A 26,326-nucleotide genomic window follows, 5' to 3' on the forward strand; every position below is an offset into this window, starting at 1 on the left:
AATTTTTTTCTTCCTTTTAGGCAATGGTAATTATTGCATGGAGCCCTTCTGGATCACTTTTTGCTATATTCGAACCAGATGTTTTCAGGAATGTCATGACAATATTCATAACATCTGCATTTCTAAACTTCCTCCAAGGTATTAATGCATAACATAAGCGGCCTAGAAATGGGTCTCAAGAACTTCATGAATCTTGTTACTTTGCTTAGCTGTTTTATTCCAATTTTAAGCGGTCATTGCTAAATTTCCTTTTCACAACATAATAGAATTTGAAACTAAACTATCCGTCGTTCTTGATTCAGGCATTGCATAGTTATTTAAACTGCTCTCTTAAACCTTTTCAGCCACACTTGAAATAGTTCTTAATTGGAAGGCTTGGAGGAACCTTCTGTGGTCGCAGATGATACGACGTATTTTTAAATTTTTTGTTGCTCTTGGCTGGTTTATAATCCTTCCAGTGACATACTCAACATACATTCAAAATCCCACAGGCCTTATGAAGTTCTTCAGCAATAGCATTGGAAATTTCCAGAGTCAATCAATTTATAATTTTGCAGTTGCTCTTTACATGTTGCCGAACATTATTAGTGCCTTGTTTTTCATATTTCGACCAATGCGAAGGACATTGGAGCATTCGAATTATCGCACTATTAGATTTCTTTTGTGGTGGACGCAGGTAGATTTTGTTAGATGTACCTACAAGAACTCTTAGTTGAATTTATTGCAGCCTTTGGTACTCACATGTTTTATATTAATCAGCCAGAATTATATGTTGCACGAGGCATGTATGAGGACACATGTTCATGTCTTAAGTAACTATCTTTCTCTCTCTCTCAACCTAACTTTTCTGTTTCATAATATTCGGCAAACACTTAATGCTTTTCTTCATGAAATAGGTACACAACATTCTGGATTCTATTGCTTATATGCAAGCTCACCTTCAGTTATTATGTTGAGGTTGGTACAATCTAGGCACTATAATAGGACGCAGATTTTTGCCTCCTGGGTACTCCACCCCCCATATGAACATTAAATTCGAAAAACATACTGTACAAAATTATGGGATTTCGGGATATCACACCTGGGGTGCCAAGTCTACTCCTGTGTGAAGTTCCGCGAAAAAATGATAATCCTGGTACTCCTAGTAAAAAGACAAAAAATCCTTGGTACAATTTTTTTTGTTTGGGTGGATCGTAAGTCGGAGTATAGTTTCTCATCATGGATACATTTCTTGGTATTTTATCATGAAACCTCACACGGGAGTTGATTGGGCACCCAGCTGTGATATCCCAAGATTCTAGGTTATTTTCCTGTTTTTTTTATTTGATACTCACATAGGGGGATGGAGCACCTAGGAGCTCCTACACATTTTCGCACAAAAATAATGTTTCATTAGTATAAGTACCACATTGGATTTATGACTGTTTCTACGGGAATTTATGCCTCATCGGTTAGTATTTTCTCAAACTAATCCAAAGTTTTTACTTTGCTGTGTGTCCCATACATTTCAAAATAGATGTCCTCTTAGAAAGAGAGTAGTCAACCTTTTTATCTGTGACCAAAAATTAATTAAAATGGGATGTTTCCATTCCTGCCGTTGGTTGGCGCCTAGCCGATGATTTTCCACTGTTTTAGACATCTCGGTTTGGCCTTAAAATGTTAGATGGTCCCATGGATTTTTGCTTCCGCCCATTTCTGTTAGGTCAAATGCCTTGACCATGGAGGAGAGATTATTTGTACATTTTTCCTGATTTTAACAAATAAAAGTAAATAAATTATCGTTGGATTCAAATCCGTTAGGCCATGCAAATACACAGGCCCCTTCTCTTTTGCCAACTTGTTTAGAAGGCGCTTTCTGTTCTTTGGTCCCTCGGAGCAAAGGGTTAGGAAGTTAACACATGCCTATTCAGTGTTATTTTCATCGGTGAAAAATTCCCTTTCAAAAATGAAAAATAAAAAAATGCAAAGGAAAGGAAAAAAAATTGAAATTTTTTTCTTTTTCTAAAAGAGAAACAAAATCACCCTTATGAACTGTTCCCACCAGGCTTTCCGTTCTACAGTACCACGCAAGATTACACGCAAATAATCTACACACCCCACCTAGGCTTCTTGATGATATATCTTTCCTTATTTATCTCCCAGTGTCCTTTTCTACCCCACATCGCATATCACCACCCACCATCCAATCCCTTCTTTAGCGTCCTGACTATCAGAAGTGCCTCTAGCTAAAGATGGGATGCATTGAGTATCTTGCCATTTAGGTCCATTTTGTGTAGGAGTCATTGACGCGTCTAGTTATGCCACATCCTTGTCAACACATAGTATTTTTTATGCTGCTGGACAAGATTTTAATGGATGTATAAGGGTGACAATTTATGATTCCGGGTATTTTCATATACATTTTATTCTGATATGGTTATAGAACCTTTGGATGTCTATCTGATGTGTAACACCACAACCCAGTTTGACCAAGACTATATAATGCGGGAATTTGCGCACCATGGTTATTTTTGCTAGTGAGTAAACATTGTTGGGACAGTAATCCATAATGGCCCTTAGAAGCAAAGTTAAGATGGAAATCTAAGGCTGCCATTTGGATATTTATTGTTGATAAGTTTATCTAAGCAAAGAATGTTATCCCTGTTGATAATGGCTACGCATTGGGTGACACCGATAAAAAAGATACTATAAGCTAAGCCATCCCCAACTGATTTTCGTGAATTCTGCTTATCTACTACTAACCCCAGCTGCCTGAAATAATGAACCTGAACAGTGTTTTAGATTAACCTACCACATATAACCCTTTGTTATCTGTGCCACGTGTCACCATTATTTTTCCTCTTATGCAGCTTCAACTATTAAAAGTGTATTGACATTATTTTGGGTTGTGATCATTGTTGTCAGATTTCTCCTCTAGTTGGACCAACCAGGATTATTTTGGCTCTGGGTCAGGGGGGATACATCTGGCACAAATTCTTTCCGTGTTGTAAGATTATGTTGTAGTAGTTCTGTATCACATGAAATTCTTTAGATAAGATTTGAAACACTGATAGGATGCTACTTCTTTACAGTGCAACATAATTTTGATGTTGTTTTTACTATATGGGCACCAATTTTCATGGTATGTATCAATTCATGTGTTGTGTGTGTGTTGAGGGGGGGGGGGTATATACCAAGATGATTATTTTAATTTTTTTGTATAGGTATACCTCATGGATACGCAAATATGGTATGCTATTTTTTCAACAATATGTGGCAGAGTAAATGGTGCCTTCAGCCGCTTGGGCGAGGTTGGTTGTCCATTTTTACCCTTGTAGTGTTGACGCTTTAGCTACTGGTAGTAAAGCTTGTAGAATCTTTGTCTTACAATAGATCCAAACCCTCGGGATGTTAACATCAAGATTCTATGCAATTTCAAGAGCTTTTGGTAATCATCTTGTGCCAGGAAATGGTAGTCTACCAAAGAGACATGAGCTTCAGGTCATATTTTGCTAAAGTTTGACACTCTTTTTGGCTGACACAATAGCTGATTAATTGCCTTCACTGTCTAATACTTGTGCAACATCTATTCACCAGGATGATATATTTTTGCGTGCTGATAAGTTCTCAAACATATGGAATGCATTCATTTTGTCGCTGCGAGACGAAGACTTAATAAGCAATAGGTTTGATGTTTGTACTAGTATTTTTTTGTTACAACGTTTTTGTTGTTTTTGCTTGTATTTCTATATTTTTGTTAACATGCTTCTATTTTTTTTGGTTTGCTTCTAAGGGAGAGATATTTATTGATTTTTCCCACATATGTTGGTGATGTTGGGTTTCGCCAAACGAGCAACCACATCGAAATCATGAACAAGCGTGATCAAGAAGTTATGGTAAAGGGTATGTCTCATAACCTATAGTTTTCTCTTTATTTCTCTAAATTTTCAGGTTGTTTGTAGACTTGAGCTCATACACGGCCCGCAAGCCGGCTCATGCAAGTACTACATCCACTACATTACTAGTAAACGATCTTATTATATCAAATCAAACTGATTAATGCAATGTCTATAACAAGGGATGCATGCAAAGTAAGAAGTTGGAATTACTCTAACACTTACCTCCTAATTCCAAATTTTGACTCAAAAAAAAAATAGAACCAACATATTACTTCAACTACCAGCCCAAGCCATCGCATCTTAGCTTGCTACGTGTAGACTAAACACATATCCTCACGTAGGAACCCAATTTAATTGTTCCAGTCAATCTACATGCTAGCTTGATCTTCTCATCTTGCTTGCGTTCTGGTACACGAACATCCTCACCTGCTACATTTTCTATTTGTCGTCGGTGACACAATTTACCTAATGATGTTTCTCATTCGACGACAGCACAACTCATCATATACGTGCAACTCAACTTCATGGTACATGAACTGCTGCACCTTCATAATAACAAGCAAAATCACAAGGAAAAAATTCCATTTTCTACCAATTCTCGCGCACAATTCTCCTCCGAAGGTAACACTTCTCAATTTTCAAAATGGACTAACACATCGGAGCTTTTGCACATATCTTTCAACAACTCACATGAACCATGTAATGACGGCTGACAACTTCGCCTCCTCTTCCTCACTCTCCCAAAGATGATTTCGATGAACTTGTTGGTGTCGCAAACTTTAACACCTCCAAAACCATCAACGAACAACAACTCCATGTTGTCGACAAGCTAATGCTCGTCCCATCGCTAACGACAGCCTCGACACTGCCTTATCGTTCTTACCTACCAAATGGTGTCCGTGTTATTCTCCTCATCACCGCACCACCCATCTACTAAGTGGGCTGTCCTGGGGCACTGGTAGGAGTCGCTTCCACGTGGTAAGCACAACTCTAAATCTTCAACCTCGTTCTAAACCAATTGTTTTGGTTTTGCACAAGGATCTAACATGAGCGGTAACAAACTTTTGACCACGGGTACCTCTTGTACCATATATTTTTCTCTCTATTTCTCTCAATTTTTTGGTTCCCTTTAGACCTCAACTCATACACAGCCCGCAAGCTAGCTCATGCTAGTACTACTTCCACTATATTACCAGTATATGATCTTATTATATGAAATCAAACCGATTGATGCAATGGCTCTAACAAGGGATGCATCCAAAGTAATAATTGTGAATTACTCTAAGATACACCTCCTAATTCAAATTTTGACTCGCAAATATAGAACGACCATATTACTTCGACTACCAGCCCAATCCATCACATCTTAGCGTGCTACATGTAGACTAAACACATAGCTTCAACTAGGAACCCAACTTAATTGTTCCAGTCAATCTTCATGCTGGCTTCGTCTTTTCATCAATTGCTTGCATTACGGTAAACGAACATCCTAACATGCTACATTTTCTCTTTGTCATCGGTGACACAATTTACCGAATGTTCTTTCCCGTTCGACGACAGCACAACTCGCCATATATGTGCAACTTAACTTCACGGTTCATGAACTCGCTGCACCTTAATAACAAGCGAAATGACAAGGCACAACTTCCATTTTCTGCCCATTCTCGCTCACAATTCTCCTCCTCTGGTAAGACTTCTCAATTTTCACAGTGGACTAACACAATGGACCTTCTGGACACATATTTCAAGAACACACATGAACCACGTAATGACGGCTGGCAACTTTGCCTCCTCTTCCTCGCTCCCCAAAGATGATCTCGATGAAATTATCAGTGTCGCAAACTTCAACACCTCCATAACCATCAACGGACAACAACGCCTCGTTGTCGACAGGCTAATTCTCGTCCCCTCGCAGACGGAAGCCTCTACACCATCTTATTCTTCTTGCCCACTAAACGGTGCCCGCGTAATTCTCTTCGTCACTACACCACCCATCGACTACATGGGCTGTCCCGGGGCACTGGTAGGAGTCGCTTCCACGTGGAAAGAACAACACTAAATATTCAACCTCGCTTTGAACCAAATTGTTTGGTTTTGAACAAGGATCGAACATGAGCAATCACAAACTTTTTACCAAAGGTACCTCTCGTACCATCTATTTCTCTCAATTTTGTGGTTGCCTTCAGACTTCAATTCACTAAACTACTAGTACACAATCTTATTATTTGGAAATCAAGCCGACTCATGCAATACTTTCCTATGTTATCTAACACAAATATGCATGCAAACTAATAAGCTTGAATTACTCCAACAGGTGGCACTAGCGTTTTCCAATGGCCTATTTTCCTTCTTGCTAGCAAGGTATGCTCAGTAACTCTCCACGGGGTTGACAATTGATTTTCTCCCTGAGGTAATACTGTAATGCTCATGACTATGATGTGTTAGATTCCAATTGCACTTGAAAAGGCAAGGAGTGTCAAGAAAAGAGATGCGGAACTACTAATGAGGATAAAGCAGGATCCATACACCTATTATGCCGTAATAGAGTGCTACGAGGCATTATTAGATATTCTCTACAGCCTTGTAGCAGAAACAAGTGATAAGAAGTACGTCATGTCGTTTTTGTTATGGGAAAAGTAATTTTACATATGGTTATGTGGGTAACTAATTCAAATACTATTGCATTGTTTCATGGGTACAGAGTTCTCGATCGAATATATCAGTGTCTTGAATATAGCATACATAATAGGTCACTTGTGAGAGACTTCCGATTGGGTGAACTTCCTCAAGTAACTGCTAAGTTTGATAAGCTTCTGTCTCTATTATTGGTACTGACCACAAACGTTATTTTGATTTTTTAGCAAGATATATTTTTCGTATGAAGTTTTAATTGAAACACCGGAACACTGTTATTGATTTATAGAAAAATGAGCATGCGGAGCTGGACACAACAATATATACACAGATTGCCATTCTATTACAAGATACAATGGAAATAATCACACAGGATATCATGACGAACGGACAAGGGTAAGCTCTATGCTGATTGGCAAACTATGCAACTTCAGGAACAACTTTTGACACGGAACTTTCCTGCCAATCCCAGTATTTTGAAGGATGAAAACAGAGAGACTCAACTGTTTGCAAATCTAAATTTGGACTTAATAAAGGATGAATCTTGGAGGGGGAAGGTGATTTATCATTTTAGCAACTTATTTCAATAGTAGTATTTATTACTTTAAGGTTACAAATATTAGTATCCTCATTATTTATCGGAATTCTGGGTTACCAGTGTGTTAGGCTTCAACAGTTAATGACAGCTAAAGAATCTGCAATTTGTGTACCGAACCTGGAAGCTCGGCGCAGGATAACTTTCTTTGCAAACTCACTATTTATGAAAATGCCAACGGCTCCACAAGTCCGTAGGATGATGTCCTTCAGGTAACAAACCGAACTCGTTTGCTCAGCACCTTTTTGTTTCTTGGCGCGTAGTAAGTTCCCTTCTGAACTGTAATAGGTGAACTCAAGTAATGTGTCCCATATTGCGTGTGTTCCCACGTGTTCTGCAGCCGATGGATCACCATCCGTGTAGCATGCGTACGTGTCTCTCAGCTGAAATTAATCAAGCAGCTCGCTAGAGTAGCTAGCTTGCTACGTACGTGAGATAACTCCACAAGCAACTGAGCTCGGTCCTGACCGCCATTTTTTCTCGGGTTTCAATCCCTTAACCCTAGACAGACCAGCGAGCCCGTGGATTCGTTTCCCCTCTGCTTGGTGCTACGGCGCACATTGGTGGGGCGGAGAATCCCAATGCCTTCGCTCCGGTTAATACTCCATGGTTTAGTTCTTCTAGGTGTGGTGCTTCTTCTTTGAGTTTGTCTTTCGGGTTTCAGTCCTTCTCGAGTTTGTTCTTCTGGATGCTGTCCATGGAACTCTGATGTAGATTCCTGCCGTCTCTTTTGGGCGTTCAGATTAGGGTTTCTCGTCGTGTGGCGATAATTTGTGTCAAGTGTTTTAGACCTATTCAAGAGTGCAACGGTGACATCTTCGCTGGACCTTATGTGCACATGAACGAAGACTTCCTAGCTGTCATCGGCAGAGTCAAGCTGACTCCGGTTAGGGAGCGGCGAAAGCGGCGCATCGGTGGCTCATTCTGGCGGCAATTGTTCGGTGGTATAGAAATCTTGATAATTTTTTTATTATGGAGATTCTTTGCACATCAGATGAACTTTAATAATAGATCTGATCCTTAAAAAAAACTATGTAACACGCTGATCAAGTGCTTAAGTTAGATCTCATGTGCTTTCTGTCTCGGCGGAACTAGGTATATGTACGTGCAGGATGTTAAGAGTCCGAGGCTCATTGTCCAAACAATGACACAAGGCATGAGACCAAAATTTGTTAACAAGGTTTAGTGAACATCGGCTAATCCCTAGGGAACAACTACACTGGCTCCTCCCCATTGATACCAATAAAATACGGCACCAAAGTCACTCGGGTGACGTCACACGCCACCGACTCTCGTGCGTGCATGATCTATTATGTTGGCATAGGTTACTCGTGTGTCAACCTCATATTACATAAAAGAGGCTTAGAATAGAAGGACATAATACGGACCCTATGCACACACCATACTAGCCAGACTTCAACTATCACCTACCTTCTACACAATATTTGACATAATTCCAAAAATATAATCCACCACCTCGAATTCATCAATGCATCAAACTTTCATATACATTGGACGTGAGGTTATAACATGATCACCACTTCTACTCTCAAACTCAATATAACTGCACCTGCAACTGTGGTCCCGTCTTTTCTTGATCACAGTCAAAATCTCTGACGGATTTAAGTTCCACTTTACTCAAGTTTGTGCTGAAAACGTCCGGTAAATCCATTCAATGCAATCACACACTGATCTATGGTATGCGTGAAAGTGAAGAACTCACATATTAGGTGTCACACATAAGAGTTAGCTGAACTCAACAATCTCATGCTTTCTCGAACTTTTTTGATAATCTTAATGGAATTCCACGGCTTCTTGTAGTCATTATGAGTTCAACTCGCATTTGTCTCACTACAAGCATGACCACTAGAGCTCTTGTATGTCTCCATGTCTTGTGCTTGCCTCACACCTATCCGCTATTACAGTGTCAAGCCTTTGCAGTCATGGCTGTGTCCAAGGCCGCCAGCCAACAACACTCAACCCCCACTACAGAGTACCACCTATCATCAACGAACAATGACGAGTTAAATGTATCCCTCGGGCCATTGATATAAAAAGCCAAACAACATGTCTCTTACTTTTCTGGATGAAATAGGTGGCGATTCTCCATATTCTTACAGTGTAGGCCCTGCATCCATTCCAAATGAATTCTTTCACCAAACTCCAGCCACATTCAAAGGGACTCCATGGTACATAACTAGTCCACCACACGTCCCTTTGACCTTAAACTCCATCTGTGTGCCATCTTGAATCAAGCCCACACCATAGTCTTGTTGAAGCTCACCAGCCATCGGTCCTGCACCACGTGGTTCCACGCTCAGAAGTTGGTTACCATCAACATAATGCTCATATGTCGTTGTCGCAAATCTCATACCCATCTTATATTTGACCTAGATTTCTGTCAATCCATTGAATATGTAGTCCAACTCACCCAAAGTTGTCCAGCTCGAATCATGCAACACTTTACATCATATCATCCCGACATATTGCTATGCTTGACGCGACAACCATCTATACACAAATTGTGTTGACGTAAACTTGTGTTCGCTCAGGGTCATAGTCACTTGGGTGATGTTCCACTCGAGTTTTATAAACTGAGTACAATTTTGCTATTTACCAAGTACCTGAAATTTGTTCAGGCGTCAGTCACCTCTCACCTCTTCCTTCCTTCTTTACTTCCTTCCTTCCAACCTCACCAGAGAAGAAGAAACTTCATTGGAGAAGCCATTGCCCCACCATCTATCTTAGGGTTAGCCACTGAGACAATATCTTTCTTAGGGTGAGCCATTTCCCCATTATCTATCTTAGGGGGTGGCTGATACAGTGGCGCAGTGGCGGCGACAAACAACGATGATGGGGGGAAGGTAGAGGGGAAGGCAAGGCGATGAGGCAGTGTGCGGTAGCACCCACCGGCCGCACTGGTGGACGTAGGGGGATGTGCTGGGATAGGCAGGGGGCTGCGGGAGGAAGGCGATTGTGCGGAGAAAGAAGATAAACAGTTGCGGAACTTTTCTAACCGTTAGATATAAATGTGATGGATGTAATCGTAAGTGACTGATGTGAAGTTTTTATTCAGTTGCCTCCTCAGTAGATGGTCCCAACCGAGTAAAGCTCTTCATAGTTCACTCAGGATGGCAATTGGATTGAGGTTGTTCAGGCTAGTGGAAGTTTGGTAGTAGGTCCAGTAAGATGATGTATGCTGAATGAATGGTAGCTACCCTACTTAATTCCATTAGGATGGAGTAGTTGACTTAGATGTAGGCAATACACCTTCTCCCATCCCATTAGTATCATGCTTCTATATACCATACAAATAGAAGTATATAGGAGTAGTTGGGATTAGTAGAGAGTAGGTAGGATATTTTTCCTTGTAGCTCTGTCTATGCGTACCACATGAATAGAAGCAAAAACAGAGAGACTGCCTCACAAACAAATCAACTATAACATGCGTGTGTGTGTGCTCACCTACGCATCAAACCTTAACTGTCTAACTGGAGCCAAGAGTGAGTGGGTGGTGTACCAAAAGCTCGGGCTGATCATATGGCAGCCGTGGGCGATGTCGCAAAGCTGAGCAGCCGGCGCACAGGGCAGCATGCCCTCTCTGGGGACCGTTCTCCCTCTGGTACTCTGCGTTGGGTTGTATGTCATCAGCCCTTTCTCCCTGAGAACCTCCGGGGGAGTGTTCCGGGGGTGGGGTCTCATGTCCACTCACCTTGCTATGTTGTTTGTTTGAAGTCTAATTGGCCTAGCCTTAGCCACCTACTTGGTGGGTCAGATGTCGGAGGGCGATCTCCTGATACAGGTGATCAAGGATACCCCATATTTGTTAATTTTGCCAGGGGCTAAATCACAAAGCCAACAAACCCACCAAGAGAACCAAGATAGACATGGACACAAATGGGGTTTATACAGGTTCAGGCTGCCATGGAGGCGTAAAACCCTACATCCTGTTTGTATTTCATATAAGCTCAATGATACAAGTCTTTGGGGTGTCCAAAGGAAGTGGTCGGGGTGAGGTGTGAGGTGGTCGGGGTGCTTGCAAGAGTACCCTGACCGCTACTCCTCTTCTCCTTCTATCCTATGCTGAGTGCTTGCTACCTGTGTGTTTTGTACGAAATAAAGCCTCTCCCTATTTGACCATGATCCTCACCTTATACAGATCTGGGGGTACCACACTTGGCGATTCAGATTCACTGACTTGCCGTGGCAAAGGTAGCGAAGCTACAGTACCGCAACCTTTGCCCAGTCTCGTCCGTCGGATTGAAAAGCGGCGGCCTTGATCGGATGCTATAGTATGGTCAATAGTGATTTGCGTGAACAGTGGTTTACGTGAACAGTGGTTTACGTGAACAGTGTTCGCGGACAGTGATTTGGCGAATCTCAGCCTTCGCTTCTTGATCCTCCGGCAAAGTCAGTGGGGACTTGCTGTGGCTAAGTCAGCGAATCCAGAAAAATATAGTGCAATGAGAAGGTGGAGATATTTGTCGAGCTTCGCCCACTTGCTCTTGACAGCTGGTCAGGAGATAACCTAAGACCACGATGGGGTCAGGCCCTCGAGTGCCCTCCGTGACGTGACGCGCCGCGCCTCCTCCCGCCTTTAATAAAGCCAGTGTCCCGTCTTGTCTCGTGCCTCCTAGGTCATTGCGATGACGGCCCTAGATGTAGCCCTGCACCAGGATGTCGCCGTAGCCCGACCAAGCATTCAGAGGCTTGGTTTTTGGAGTGTGGCGCAAGGTCGGCCTTGCCCTGCAGACTCGTGTCCTTGCAAGCTTGGTGTGGCAGCCCCCGTGCAACACGGGTGACGTCAGAGGCCCCTCTGGGCTCGGGCGGAGCCAGGATTTCAACATAGGGGGGGCGAAGAGAACAATGCACGTGCAAGAAATGCAGGACCAAAGTGTATCGATTCTTAAATATAGTGTCGATGTCAAACAAACAATGCCAATTTTTTCTTGCAATTATATTGAAATAGCTACATTTTTTATTAGCTTAAATTATATCTATGAACAACAGGCCCATCAAACCATCAAACGTCAAGCTTTGTAGTGATTTCACTACTAAAATATATACATGCTGCTCTGCATTCTCATTAGTAGACCCGGTGGTTAAAACAAATGGCTTCAATTGTTAGGTATTGGTGGTCTCTTCTTCTTCTCATTCTTTAGGCAATTCTAGACTTCTAGTTAGTATAAAAGCAAAAGCAGGTATATCATTTGTAATTGAATCTAACTATTACAATCTCCGTCCTAAATTATTTGCATTAAATTTATCTGTATAGAGATTTATTTAATAATAAAATGTATCTAGATACATTTGTATGTAGACAAATCAAAGAAAAATAATTTAAAACGAAGGAAGTAGTACATGATGTAAAATAATATATCTATGTAGCATATCTTTGGTTGAGATTAGGCAGACCCACAAGCCGTGCTGTGACCTGTGAGAGGCGGAGACGTTTGTTAATGAGTACATGATGAAGTAGACTCATACCAGCGGGCGGAAGCTGCACCTTCGTCGGTCAGCTCGTCACTGATGCTGATGGAGCGGCGGCGGCGGCGGCTGCGAAAACGATCGAGATGGAGTTGCGCAAATAGATGGCAAAAGGATGTGTACTGGTCCAATCGATAAGTATTCTCGAGGCCTGCAGACCAGCACATCGAACCGATTATATTACGTGGTTTGTGGGCTAACAATTGTGGGCTTGGGCTATTCAACACTGCGTACGTAGAGGTCAGGCCAACGTGTTTGCTAATGGCCAGATAATAATTAGGAATACACAAACTAGGCAACATATCCTCCTGCAAATCCAAGGTAGTCCCCGCTGAGTATTGTTGAGGGGGGCCGATCGATAGGGGGGTCTGGGGCTGGGCCCGCCTCGCCCCCCCCCCCCCCCTTTGGCTCCACCTCTGCCTCTGGGATCTTCTGTGGAGGCGGTATGGCTCTGTTTCACTTGTTCTTTACCCTTCTGTTGTGGGATATTTTAAGATAAGAATATACCGTGTTTTCACCTTCGTGCATGCACACATATTTTAGTAAATCGGGAATAACCCGTGTTTAATTACTCCGTCAGTTCTATAAACAGAGTAAAGTTGTGTCAGAATTCACTTAGGCAGACACTTCAGTCAAGTGCAAGTTTGCCCACTGAATTCCAGTCCGACGGAGGAGTTGACTTGGATGTAGCTTTGTCTATAAGTGTCCCATGAATAGAAGCAAAAATGGGTAGACTGCATCACAGCCAAATCAAATATCACGTGCGTCTGCGTGGGCAAGGAGGAGAAACTGCGTACAAGGGGAAAATAGAAAAAAAAAAGGTCCCTCAAAGCCTTCCGGTGTCCATGTACCAGAAGGAGATCAAATACTGTTTATTAGCTTGCCAAACTCGTAGTACAACAATGTGCCATAATTTTTTTTCTTTTCCTTTTCTTTTCCGCAGCTGACAGGAAAATCATGTCAGAGTCCTTGTGCCATATTTTTTTTTAACAAGTCCTCACATCAACTTCGCTTCGACTTAGTACAGTACAACATTGCATGCCTCGGCCAGCAGCTCCATTGCGACTGGGTCCGCTGCCGATTCCAAGATGCTGTGCATACAGTAGCCTCCAACAACTGGGTCCGCTGTCGATTCCAAGATGCTGGACTCCTGCTACTGTGCACGACTCGCGGAGATCGACCAGCACTGATCCATTGTCACCTGACACATCTTTTAGATCAACAAACCATGACCTTCGAACAATCTAGCTGTAATATCATTTGATAGACTAATCTGGGGTCACGTACTGGCTTTACCGATCACCACGTAATCAGACAAGGCATGACAACGAGATTTATTAACGTGGTTCACCTAACATCAGCCAATTCCTAGGGTATATGACAACAGGCGCTCCTCCCCATTCATAGAACTACACCACCGCGTCGTCCCGGCCACCCGGGTACTTTCCTGTGTGTTTTCGCTAATATGTTAGCATAACTTACATAGTGTGTCAAGCCCATATTACACAAGAGGCTTAGAATACAAGTGCCCTATTAGCACACTATTCCATATCCTGTCTGCAAACTGTACTATTCAGAGTCCAAGTTCAACCTTCACTGTACATTTTCTTTGTTGCATGGACTTCACTGTACACAATGTTTAGTACAATTCAAACACAGGTGCGTACAGCCGGAAGTAGTCGGCCGCTTCGATGAGTGCATGATACTCTCCACGCAAAGTAGTCGCACATGAACACGTAAGGGAATTAGGGCAACAAATTTTTGCACGAGAATACGAGTTAACTCCATATTTGTTTTGATATCAGTGTTCTCACTCCGTACTTCAAAGAGGAGGTGCTCTTTTCAAAAGAAGATCTTCATGTAAAAAATGAGGATGGGATATCTATCCTGTTTTATTTACGCAAAACATATATAGGTACTCGAACATTCCTTTATATCATGTAGTTGTGAATGTTAATTATCTTGCGTTGTCAGCAAATGCTCATCATGAACAATTGCATCCTAATAGATGAATGGAAGAATTTTCTTGAGCGCATAAAATTTGTTCCGAAGGATGAGGAGTCCCTTGAATCAAGGATGGATGAGATCTCACTCTGGGCATCTTATAGAGGACAAACGCTTACCAGAACTGGTGAAGTCACTAATTCTCTTGGGTTTCATGAAATATATCTATCGTGTTGTCTAACTCTCTTTATTACCGTGCTAGTGAGAGGAATGATGTACTACAGGAGGGCACTTGAGATTCAATATATTCATGATAAAACGGATATTGGTTAGATTATTTATTTCTCCATGATTTATTTATTATTCTTTGAAAATATCCCCATATTTTCCCCATTACCTGCATATGTTTTTGACTCCATTATTATGTTGCAGCTAAATTGGACCGCCAGAGAACAACATCATCATATCAAGAGGGTGGATCTAATATTGTAGATATGGCAATGGCCATTACTGATATCAAATTCACCTATGTTGTCTCTTGTCAAGTCTATGGCAAGCAAAAAGCGTCGAAGGATCCCAGAGAAAAAAATCAGTATCTGAACATCCTTAACCTCATGATAATGTACAAAACCTAATACATTCATTTCGTTCACAAAGATCTCTTAAGAAGGATACTACAATCCATCTGACATTTTATTAGCACAGGTACCCGTCATTACGGATTGCTTATATTGATGAGATAGAAGCTCCGAATAGAGACGGAATGATAGAAAAGACCTATTATTCTGTTCTCGTCAAAGGAGTGGGCGAAAAATATAACGAGGTACTCATTGACTATACAGATAAACGTTGTCCATAACATCGTTTGCAATAACTTTATTGGCTTTTATAATTAAATGTAGAAAACTCCATTTTTGATGTTCCACTTCAATATAATATTTTCAAAACAAAAGTTGCACTTGTATGTGAGTATTTGAAATTTCTGGTGGTTGTTCAAACCTATAAGTAGTTTCTCATCAATTTTTCCTCACCGATTGCTGTATACAGTCAGAAACTCGTATTAAGAAGCAACTCACCATCTTCTGCATATGCATCATTAATTCGGTGATTCTTTCCTATTTTGTGCTCTAAACATGATTTAGGAAATTTACCGCATCAAGCTTCCTGGCAAACCCACCCATATTGGAGAGGGAAAACCTGAAAATCAAAATCATGCTCTAATTTTCACCAGAGGAGAAGCAATCCAGGTCATTGACGTGAATCAGGTACAGTTTCCATTTCCGCACTTTGCGTGTTCGGTTCCATATGCATCAGCCAGTTTATCAGCTTAAGCTACCAAAGCCCGCACCAGACCAACAATGTCGGCTTATGTGGTCGGCATCTATGACTTGTTTCACTCCTATGAGTCCTTGGCACCTGCAGTCATATCCGCCAACCTTTACTGAATTATATGTGGCGAAACTGGCAAGAAGTAACTATCAATTATATATACAGAAGACAGAAGACAAATAAGGCACCACATTACTCTACATAGATTAAACTATTTTGACCATAAAATTTAGATATTAACATTTGAGATTTAAATCATATATCGCTAGATAAAAATATTATTGCGTCCAACAGTTTGACATGTCACGTGTCCTAAACTAATACTTCAACATTTTATAAGAAAAAAGATGTGTTCATAGAAAAATGAAGATGATTACGTTGGTGCTAAACAACTACATATTGGAATAGAAAAAAACGTCTTCGGCTGCCAGCGATGGAAGATCCCAGTTCAGGAAAAAAAGGGAGGAGTCCAACCACAGAAAGGAAGGGTCCTAATAGAATATGTGTGCCTGATTTCTAAAGAATATTTAAAATAGGTCTGACGCCATTTATAGTTTTGGCAAAGTAATCAGGATGGACACCTTCCATGGTATAAAATAAAACAGTACAGACTCAGCTTTAGTGCTCCACGTTTTTTTTTGCAAGATTAGTACTCCAAGTTAGGGATATACATATACATATTAAAGAAAGAGGGTAAAAAAGATTAGTAATACACTTTTGTTTGATCTATATAGTAAAAAAGATTCACAAAAAAAGTATATAATAAAATAGGATGTTGTTTGTATTAAATCATGGATGGACAGCCAAGACGTGAAATACGTGAACATGTAAGTGCCAACATTAAATATTCAATTCTCGCAAAAATATGCTGATGAATCATTGTGTATGTTCTAATTACAATGGACAATATTCTAAAAATAACTGGAAAAAACAACGCGTGCCAATGCTTCATTTTGAATTCCACCCAAAAAATGCTTCAGTTAAACAAAGTATTCATCTCGAAAAAATAGTAATGAGAAGGTGGACGTGAAAGAATCTCCTATCATTATGCATATGAAGAACACACCTGTCTAAAAATTTGTCCAATAATACATAAAAAACTATCTGGGTAGGACATTAAAGAAAAAATAAACATCGTATTAATTGACCACAAAATAATTTTTCTGTAAGATGTCATTTTACAAAATTTTAGTTTATTAAAATAAAAATAGTAGCTAATTTTTTACATTGGATAATGCAACACTTTATAATTATATTAGAAGGACATGTACAACAATCATGGCAGAGCCGCTCAAATCTCGAAGAACCTAAGAATGTCCCAATCAGGTATGCCTTATGAGTGCAATGTGCAGTAGTAATTGTGTTTCAGAAAAGTAATGGAGTGATGAGTGAGCAATGGAGGCAAAGTTTATTTGTGCAAGAAACAAGGGGACGTGAGAGAGTGGCACGTACAAACAGCAGGGAAAAGATGGAAAACTCTAGGTATATGTGACTATCCGAATTATATATATATGCACAGCGAGTTTGATATAAATAACCCAAATTGCTAAGTATCTTGCAAAAAACAAATAGTAGTCCATAAAATGGAAATAACTAATAAAGAAAACAGCAGCAAATAGAACTACTCATGAATCATTATGTAAAGATGATAGCAAATAGTAAAGCAAATATATATTACGTAAAAATTCTAGCCGCGCATTAGTTGCTAAGAAATCTAATACGTAAGCTCATATGTCAGAAAAACCAATATGTAAGCACTCAGATCAGTTCCCTAGGTCCTATATAAGGAGCACTACCCCGGTTGTAAACTTATTCCATTCGAGCCAAAAGAGCTAATAAAACTACTAGCAGCTCTCCTTCGTATGTGTATGTGTATGTGCATGCTACAAAGTAGTTTCGCTATCCAGTTGAACTACTCATCGTATTCATTTGTTGTCACCAACTCTTCTTTACACCAAAACACAAAAAATAATGTCACATGCCAGCATACCCTGCAATCTCTTAAATTGTACATCTTGGTCTTGAGCCCAATGCTTTTGGTTACGATACCAATACCAATTTAGCTGTACGGACAAACACCGTGATTATCTGAATTGTAGACTTGCTGGTCAATATATGCATGTAGTAGTTATAGAGAAACCATGTGGAACAAATTGGACATAACCTAAAGGTCCTAAACTATTCGTACATATTTAAACTGACAGGACACTGGTAATTCATTATTAGTAACAATTCCCCTTTACTTGTAGGATAATTACCTCGAAGAGGCATTTAAAATGAGAAATTTGTTGGAGGAATTCGAGAGTAAGAAATACGGAAATAGAAAACCCACTATATTGGGTCTTCGGGAGCATCTTTTTACTGGAAGGTATATACTTTCATCCAATGTTATGTCCAATTTTATCGTATTCATGTTTTTCTGTAAGTAACTTCTTTTGTTTTCCATCTAGTGTTTCTTCACTTTCTAGGTTTATGTCAAATCAAGAGAACAGTTTTTTTACGATTGGACAGCGAGTTTTGGCCAATCCTCTCAAGTATGTAACCTTACTCTAATTTTCATACAGAAGCTGTTAATCCAATGATTTTACTTAGAATGCAAACTTTCTAGTGGGCTATAAGTACGGCCATATCATTTTAGTCAAACCACGAGTCCACGACTATGGGATTATTTGTGAGTCATCTCATATTTATCTTACGAGGAATTCATGCTACAAAGACTTCCTTTACATACTTAAACATATATTTAGTGTATTAAATTATCTACATGAGATGCACTAAATTTCTAATCTATCAAATATAGTTGTAGTCCGGAAAGAATAATATAATGTGCCACCAAGAAAGAAAGAACTTTCGATTATTTTTCAAGGAGAACTTTAGCCTGACATAAAGAGATAAAGCACTGCTAGTTATTTCCTCGTAATAAGAAAACAATTTCTAGTTATTGCTACAATGTAGTTTTGCTTTAGCCACTAATTGCAGCTTCTCTGAAATTTATAATAAAACCATATTTTTGTAAAGTGACACTTGTATATGGCCAGATATAATCTAGGATCTTGATTTACTTGTAGTTGCTGAGATGGTCAACACAATGCTTACAATTCGTTGGGAAGAATGGCAGGTGGTAACCAATAAGAACTCCCTAGATCTGGCCATCTTTTGGCAACTATACTATTGAAATAAATAGATGACCTGTAGCGCTAATTGGTGCAGAGACCAACTACAGCCGAAAGTAGAGCAAAGTATTCAAAATTGCAATGGGATGTTAAGTGAAATATTTGAAAGTTTTTTTCCTCAACTGCCTGCAACTGCGGAAATACCGACTAAAGCCTGAAAACCAAATGAACTATTTGAAAGTGTTTTTCCTAAATTGTCTGCAACTGCATAAAGACCAACAGCATCCAGTAAGTCCTATGTATGAATAAGAATACATATACACGGACATTAGCGCTATTGGAACAAACACTAACTACAGTCCGGAAGTTAAGCATGTTATAGGCTGCATGTATAGCCAATTGGTGTAGGAACCTACCGCAGCCTGAAAGTTAAGCGAACTACATGAAACATAAAATGGAAGTCAAGTGAGGTAGTTCAAGAGTTGGCGCAGAGACCAAATGCAGGCCAGTGAAGTTAAGCGAACTATTTGAAGAACTTTTTCCAGGCTTGAAGTTAAGAGAACTAATTAAAAAATTAGCCTACCGGTACCTCTATGAGCAACATTGTGTTTATTCATTACATAAATTGCAAAGGCCATTTGCATGAGAAACCATCTGAACCGGGAGTTCCGGCTCGGATCAGGTGGGGCGACTCAGGGCCCATCCGGGCAGAACACAGAATTTGTTAATTAGGCTTTTTATAGCACTGTGATAGGACAAGAAGGCTGGCCAGGTAAGTTTTTTTTATATATGATCCACATGAAATGATTCTCCCCATGCCATGAATGGCAAGGGGAAGATTCCCGCAGTATCGTAAAGCAATAAGTTAACCAAGGTATGGGCAATATACGTTAAAAAATGCTTGTTTTGGAGCCCTTCTTCGGCTTTGGACAACCTTTGCCTATTCCATCTGACCTCTTCCTTATCGCAGTAAGGTGCAGCCCATTGTTGGTTTGCCCGCTCTTAAGGGCTCTCCACTAGTTCCCTTCTGGAAACAACTTGCATCCCTTTGTCAGAGCGCGCTACCACCAATAAGCATAGGACACGTTGTGCCAACTGGCGCAAAGACCAACTACAACCTGGAAGTAAAACAAACTATTAAAGTACTATTTTCCTCAATTATCTGCAACTGATTCTTTCATCAAAAAATTCGGTCAAACTTTGAAACTGAAGCCAGCCGAATAGAAAAGATAAGCAAACGGCATTGGCTGCGAAGTGCCATGGATCAGTTGTGCTATTATTCATTCTAGTGGCCTTTCGAGGTGATTTACAGAACAAACATTTGTTAGACGTGCTGCCCATAGTGCTACCAATAGATAGTGCCTTCCCATCATCCTGCCGCACTGGAGGGATTACGTGCTTCTTTTTCCATGCGGGTGGATTTGATAAGGACGTTGCACGTTCATACCACTCTCTACCACTCTCCAGACATAGAGGACCATGGCCTTCCTGTATCATGACAGGCACGAGCCCTTCTCAGCGCCCGTCGGATGCTTTCAACTGCTTGCCTCAATCCGACAGAGAGGCTTATCTACAATCGGATAGCCAAAGGACCTCTATATCTGCCACACAATGAAAAACACATTCTAGCCGTACATTAGGGTCATTCGTCCAAGGGTTGCCACGACAAGGAGATGGATCAACAAAGGTAGAATCGACAAAATAGCGAGGCCCTCAGCATACTTGTTGTCTAGTGGGCATGTCACGGCTATGGCATGATAATATACAATATAATGCTAGCCTAGCTCAGCTTACTGCTCTTGCTTGCCTTGGAAAAAAACATAGCCAAATGCAATGCACAGGGAAATTAGAATGAATGGAAAGTGTCTCAGTGGTTGATGGAATAGATACCCGTTGCGCCAATGGGCGCAAAGACCGACTGCAACCCAGAATTAAGCAAACTTTTTGAAACTGCACATCAACAATGTTCCTTTTCTGTTGCTTTCTATTTGATTTACTTTTGATATATGACCCATTGCGCCAGTGGTGTAGGGACCAAATACAACCAAGTGAGGAAACCAATAGGAATCCTGGTTAACAAATATTGGTTTCATAAATTATCCCCGAAGGGAGCTGATTCGTATGTTACCATGTGTTATCCAAATGCCTTCTTTATCCGGCAACGACAACCCAATAGGCGGGATACTAACACATGGGTCTTTGAGGGGCTTAGATGGACGGCTTTGGTTGTGCATGGCTGGGGTGATGTGCTCCATGGCGTTGCGTTGTGCCATGCCTTTACCAGGGATTTCCATGCCCGAATCCTCACCATCGCGGATCAAGTCTGGCTAGTGCCCATTGGCTAATTTCCTATATCGTAGATAGGAGGAAAAATAACCTATGAACATCATGTGTACTAAAGGATGCATTTTCTGAGTTCTATGCAAATAATCAGGTTCACACAGCGGCAACATTGTCAATCGCATGACAAGGTGAAACGACTGTAAGGCCTTCTTTGGTTTGTAGGAGTTTTGTAGGAAACCAATGGGATAGGATTTTCAATGGAAAAAACAATGGAGACTTTTGATTTGTAGAAGTGGATTCCTATTGCTATTTTGTGTAGGTATCAATCCTTCACATTTGAAAGGAAAAAGAATTAGCCTAGACTCAATGGAAAAATTCATATCCTATCCCATTAGACATGTAGGATATTGACACACTAGTAGAAAACAGGGCTTTGGTCATAGCTCAATATACACATTAGTCCCGGTTGCATTACGAATCGGGACTAATGTGAGCATTAGTCCAGGTTTGAGCGGCTAAAGGCATTAGTCCCCGTTCAAATGAGACCTTTAGTCCAGTTTGAGACACGAACCAGGACTAAAGGGTGCGATGCCCTTTAGTCCCATTTTGTATCTCAAACCGGGACTAAAGGGTAGACCTTTAGTTCCTGTTTGAGACACGAACCGGGACTAAAGGGTGCGATGCCCTTTAGTCCTGGTTCGTGTCTCAAATCGGGACTAAAGGGGTTCATGTCTCAAACTCTACCACCACCACCACCCTGCCCCCCGCGTGTATCGCCATTTTAGTTTTGAAAAAAACAAAAGAAAATGATAAAAACTTCAAAAAATAAAATTCTTCGAGATGTAGTCATATTACTACATCTACTAGTTAGGAAAATTTAAAAACTTAAATTTGGACATGTTTTGCACAAAAATGTTATGAAAAAGTAAAACGGCTATAACTTTTGCATACGATGTCGGAAAAAATGTATAATATATTAAAATGTTCAGCACAAAAATCCGCATCCGATTTTGACAGCCGTAGGGCTGTTTGCAAATTTTTAGAATCCTCAAATTCTAAAAGGAAAAAAGTTATGCTCAAATTTTAGTTTTTTTAATTTTGGTTAAATCTGGTCAAACTACTTATTCAGAAAGTATTAGTGTTACTAAATAATTATTCAAGAATATTAGTGTTACTAAAAAAATATTTCAGTTTTTTTGAATTTTGGTCAAATTGTGGTCAAACTATGGTCAAACTACTTATTCAAGAAATATTAGTGTTACTAAATAATTATTTAAGAATATTAGTATTACTAAATAATTATTTCAGTTTTTTGGATTTTGGTCAAATCTAGTCAAACTGTGGTCAAACTACTTATTCAAGAAATATTAGTGTTACTAAATAACAGTGAAACGTGTGACTTCATGCTCAAGCTAAACTCGTGAGGATTAATAGGATTGACATCTTACTATTGTCAGGAAAACAACAAGTGCAGACTTGGAAACGATTGGGGAATAGAACCCGGAAGTTAAGCGTGCTCAGGCTGGAGTACTCCCTCCGTCCTTGAAAGAGTGTCTTCCAACTTTGTTGGAGGGTCAAACTATTTTAAAGTTCAACTGAGTTTGTGCAAAAATATGTCAATGTTTGTGAAACCAAATAGGTATATGACGAAAATATATTTTATCATGAATCTAATGCTACTAATTTGATGGCATAAATGTTGGTCTATTATTGTACAAATATGGTCAAACATAAAAAAGTTTGACTTTCCAACAAAGTTGGAAGTACACTCTTTAAAGGACGGAGGGAGTAGTGCTCAGGATGGGTGACCGCCGGGAAATTAGATGATTTGGAATGATCAGAGGTGATTAGAGATTAAATTGTAAAAGAAAATTTTGAATATTGGGATTTTTTTAAAAAAAAGGTTAATTAAAAAAATCATCAAATTTCCTTTAGTCCCGGTTCGTATAAGAACCGGCACTAAAGGCGGCGGCTTTTAGTACCGACGCTTTAGTCCCGGTTTGAGAACCGGGACTAAAGGCCCTCTGAAACCGGGACAAATGGGCCTTTTTCTACTGGTGACATGCTCCAATGTACCTGCCATTTTCGAGATGCACGACGTTGAGTCTCCGACATAGATAAGAACAGGTAAGAAGTGAAACCCATGGGTGGATGGTTGTTCGCAATTCCAGAAGCACGAGCTTCACCAGAAGTATATGCGCTGACAGCACATTGAGCCATCAATTGACGGTGAGGGACCAAGAGGCACTACACAATCCTTTCAGCCGCGCACCACCGCACCCGGTGATACCAAGCACACACACTGGTTCCAGCATCTGCTATGGTGAAGGTTAACTTTAATGTATCACCACCGATGCTAGTCGGTTTCCCACATTTGGCCGGAAACACAAACCTTGCATCTCCGCCTGAAACCAATTGAAATCTTTCAACAGGGAAGCAACCGTCTACACCAACACCACCAGCAATCACCAACATAGCTTTAGAGGAGCTGGATAACAGTCTACGTGGCTAGCTTGACGGCCTCCCATCAGTTCACTGTCAATGAAAAGTGCGTTTGGGAGTGTGAAATACATTCTCCCTTATCAATGTGGAAGTACAATGCAATTTTGCAAACTTCCATGCAAAATTCTGGTCATTGGAGCCTGCACAAAAGAGAGATAAAAATGTTTTCCAATATATAGCATTTTTCCTTAATTTTGTTCTCCACAACTGAACTATAGATTGGTGGCAGAATGATAATACTATCGCATAGTGGAGGAATAGTCCTTGAGATAGTTCTCTTAAGTTCCGGTCTGTAGTTGGTCTCTGCGACAATAGGTGCAACAGGTCAACACCCTTAATGGAAGTGGCACCAATGATATTCACACCATAAACAAACATGATTGTTCTAGGCAATGGACTGAAGTATCTCATGGAACACAAAACAAAGTATGAACATAATCATTTGCATACATTTGAGGAAAACCTCCATCAAATAGTTCTTTTAACATCTACGCTGCAGTTGGTCTCTTGTTTTCCTTCTATAGTCAAAGTTTCTAGACATCATACTTTCCGGGCAGAGTCAACATGTTTAGTCGGCTCCCTTTCCGTCTAGAGTCAAAGTGTCTAGTCGGCTTGCTTTTATGTCACAGGCAAAGCGACTAGTTGGCTTGCTTTCCAACCAGAGTCAAAGTGCCTAGTCCGCTTGCTTTCTGGCCAGAGTCAAAGTTCCTAGTCGGCTTGATTTCCGGACAGTCAAATTGCCTAGTCATCTTGCTGTCCAATCAGAGTCAAAATGTCTAGTCGGCTTGCTTTCTGGCTAGAATTAATCCTCCCACAGTAAAAAATACTTAGTTTGCCTGCATTCCAGCTAGAATCAAACTGCCTGATCATCCGGTCGACTTACATTCTGGGTAGAATCAAACTGACTGATTTCAGAACTAACCGCTAAAGATCTAACACCAAAATAGGAATTATTGCCATAGCCAAGGATCTAACATAAAAAAGGAAATGTAGCCAAGGCAAGCAAGATACAAAATAGATCATAAGGCTGTTATCTATTCATGGGGTCATAAAGTATTTTGTATTCGAATGAAAATAAACATTATGACCCGTATACTGTACATAGTACAATTTGACCACAAAAATTAAAATCGATAGGCACACATTTGTTATCCACATTATAGAAACTTCTACCTTGCTAGTCCAATGGATGGTACAGATTAGATAACATCAGTGAAGGTACATATTATATAAATCAACGTACTCTTTGAGATGAAAGATTTGTCAATGTACAACCTTAAAATCCTGAACTTAATTAATGTGGCTGAAATGTTAACATGTCACACTTGCTTTAATCCATTGACCTAGGAAAAAAATGAATTCACACTATGTACCTCCATAAATCCATCGTGCATGGTGCCACATCAACAATCCACCAGATCCTCCTCATTGGTTGGCATTTTCATCGCTCGGGCCTTCATACATAGATGTCCAATCATGTCACTTGGGATGCAAACAAAGATGACACAAAAGCAGTAGGGATAGTCATACACCCGTAACTGAATCTAGTCATGCAGGGGACAAACAAATGAATACCTCAAGGTTTTGTTTGAAGTTGAGGCTTCCATTGTCTACGGCTTGGAACTACCGCGAGGTTGCCACATGCGGTGCAATAGGAGAGTAATTTTTCAGGCCAAATTGTTGGGACATGGGCTTGCTGGCAAGGTCGGCAGCTCCTCCGCTTGATCCACGGCCCCTGCAGTGAGGGGGGATATCACACAAATGGATGGCGATAAGGAGCTCCTCAGATAAGAGGATGCTGAGCCATCTATCTCGCAAAGCTCCCCCGACGGTGGCCATAGTGCCCGAACTACATCTCCTACCTCCGTCTCATGGCATGAACAAAGGTGAAACAAAAGTGAGGGCATGGTAGGAGAGGGAGAGAGAGAGAGAGAGAGAGACCTGAAGCACCTCAACTTCCTTGCTCCTATGCTCCGGTCGCCGAGCCTTCTTTCCCACCCTGAGCTAGATCCCTCCATGGGGACTAAGCAGCAGGAGATGGTGGGCTTCATTGTTTGTTTCCCTCACCATCACTGGCCTCCCCTACTCCTCCATCAACCTGTGAGAATCTGCCACCCTTCTTTTACCCATTGCTGGCCTCCCCTCAGTTTTAGCCTCGGTACTTGTGGGAGAGAGAGAGAGGAGGAGGAGGAGGTGACCGCAATGAGAAGGGATGAGAGGGTCGCGTGTGTCAATTGTGTTCGGCTTGCTCGGCCAGGGGAGGAGACGATGGGAGGAACGGGGAGAAAGAGGGAGGAGTAGGGCAGCCGCCAAGCGTATGGTAGAAGACTCGCTCGGGCAGCCCCTCTGAGTGGGTTTCGTGATTCTGTTCAATGGGCGAGGCACGGAGTGTTCGCTCGTTGGAGAACCAAAGCATCTACCCCAAATGATCAAATAGAACCAATATCCAGATTTAGGCCCATTCGGCATGCACTACAGACCAAAAACTGAGAGTGGACGCTGTAAATTAAAAATGACCAATGGTGGATCCTTCTACTACATCGGTAATGTATGACCCGACG

At 40.8% G+C, this 26,326-nt stretch overlaps 1 protein-coding gene across 9 annotated transcripts in view; it reads left to right on the plus strand.

Annotated features, from left to right (window-relative positions):
* The window catches only part of LOC125517287 (putative callose synthase 6), a 72,347-nt gene that overhangs the window by 42,784 nt on the left and 3,237 nt on the right, over window positions 1-26,326 (plus strand). For 6 of the 9 annotated variants that reach the window (XM_048682473.1, XM_048682477.1, XM_048682469.1 and 3 more), the window contains 24 exons: window positions 21-138; window positions 345-676; window positions 760-812; window positions 897-957; window positions 2,905-2,986; window positions 3,072-3,121; window positions 3,204-3,290; window positions 3,373-3,480; window positions 3,577-3,665; window positions 3,773-3,882; window positions 6,193-6,239; window positions 6,324-6,484; window positions 6,580-6,706; window positions 6,802-6,908; window positions 6,985-7,069; window positions 7,171-7,319; window positions 14,400-14,509; window positions 14,603-14,725; window positions 14,801-14,866; window positions 14,971-15,160; window positions 15,244-15,361; window positions 15,681-15,803; window positions 18,117-18,235; window positions 18,318-18,401. In XM_048682473.1, coding sequence (XP_048538430.1) covers window positions 21-138; window positions 345-676; window positions 760-812; window positions 897-957; window positions 2,905-2,986; window positions 3,072-3,121; window positions 3,204-3,290; window positions 3,373-3,480; window positions 3,577-3,665; window positions 3,773-3,882; window positions 6,193-6,239; window positions 6,324-6,484; window positions 6,580-6,706; window positions 6,802-6,908; window positions 6,985-7,069; window positions 7,171-7,319; window positions 14,400-14,509; window positions 14,603-14,725; window positions 14,801-14,866; window positions 14,971-15,160; window positions 15,244-15,361; window positions 15,681-15,803; window positions 18,117-18,235; window positions 18,318-18,401 — 2,699 coding nt within the window. The remainder of the gene's footprint in view (window positions 1-20; window positions 139-344; window positions 677-759; window positions 813-896; window positions 958-2,904; window positions 2,987-3,071; window positions 3,122-3,203; window positions 3,291-3,372; window positions 3,481-3,576; window positions 3,666-3,772; window positions 3,883-6,192; window positions 6,240-6,323; window positions 6,485-6,579; window positions 6,707-6,801; window positions 6,909-6,984; window positions 7,070-7,170; window positions 7,320-14,399; window positions 14,510-14,602; window positions 14,726-14,800; window positions 14,867-14,970; window positions 15,161-15,243; window positions 15,362-15,680; window positions 15,804-18,116; window positions 18,236-18,317; window positions 18,402-26,326) is intronic. The other 3 variants (XM_048682474.1, XM_048682475.1, XM_048682472.1) reach the window with 3 other exon arrangements.

The sequence above is a fragment of the Triticum urartu genome, chromosome 6, assembly GCF_003073215.2.
Source record: "Triticum urartu cultivar G1812 chromosome 6, Tu2.1, whole genome shotgun sequence".
In the NCBI taxonomy this organism is placed as follows: Eukaryota; Viridiplantae; Streptophyta; class Magnoliopsida; order Poales; family Poaceae; genus Triticum; species Triticum urartu.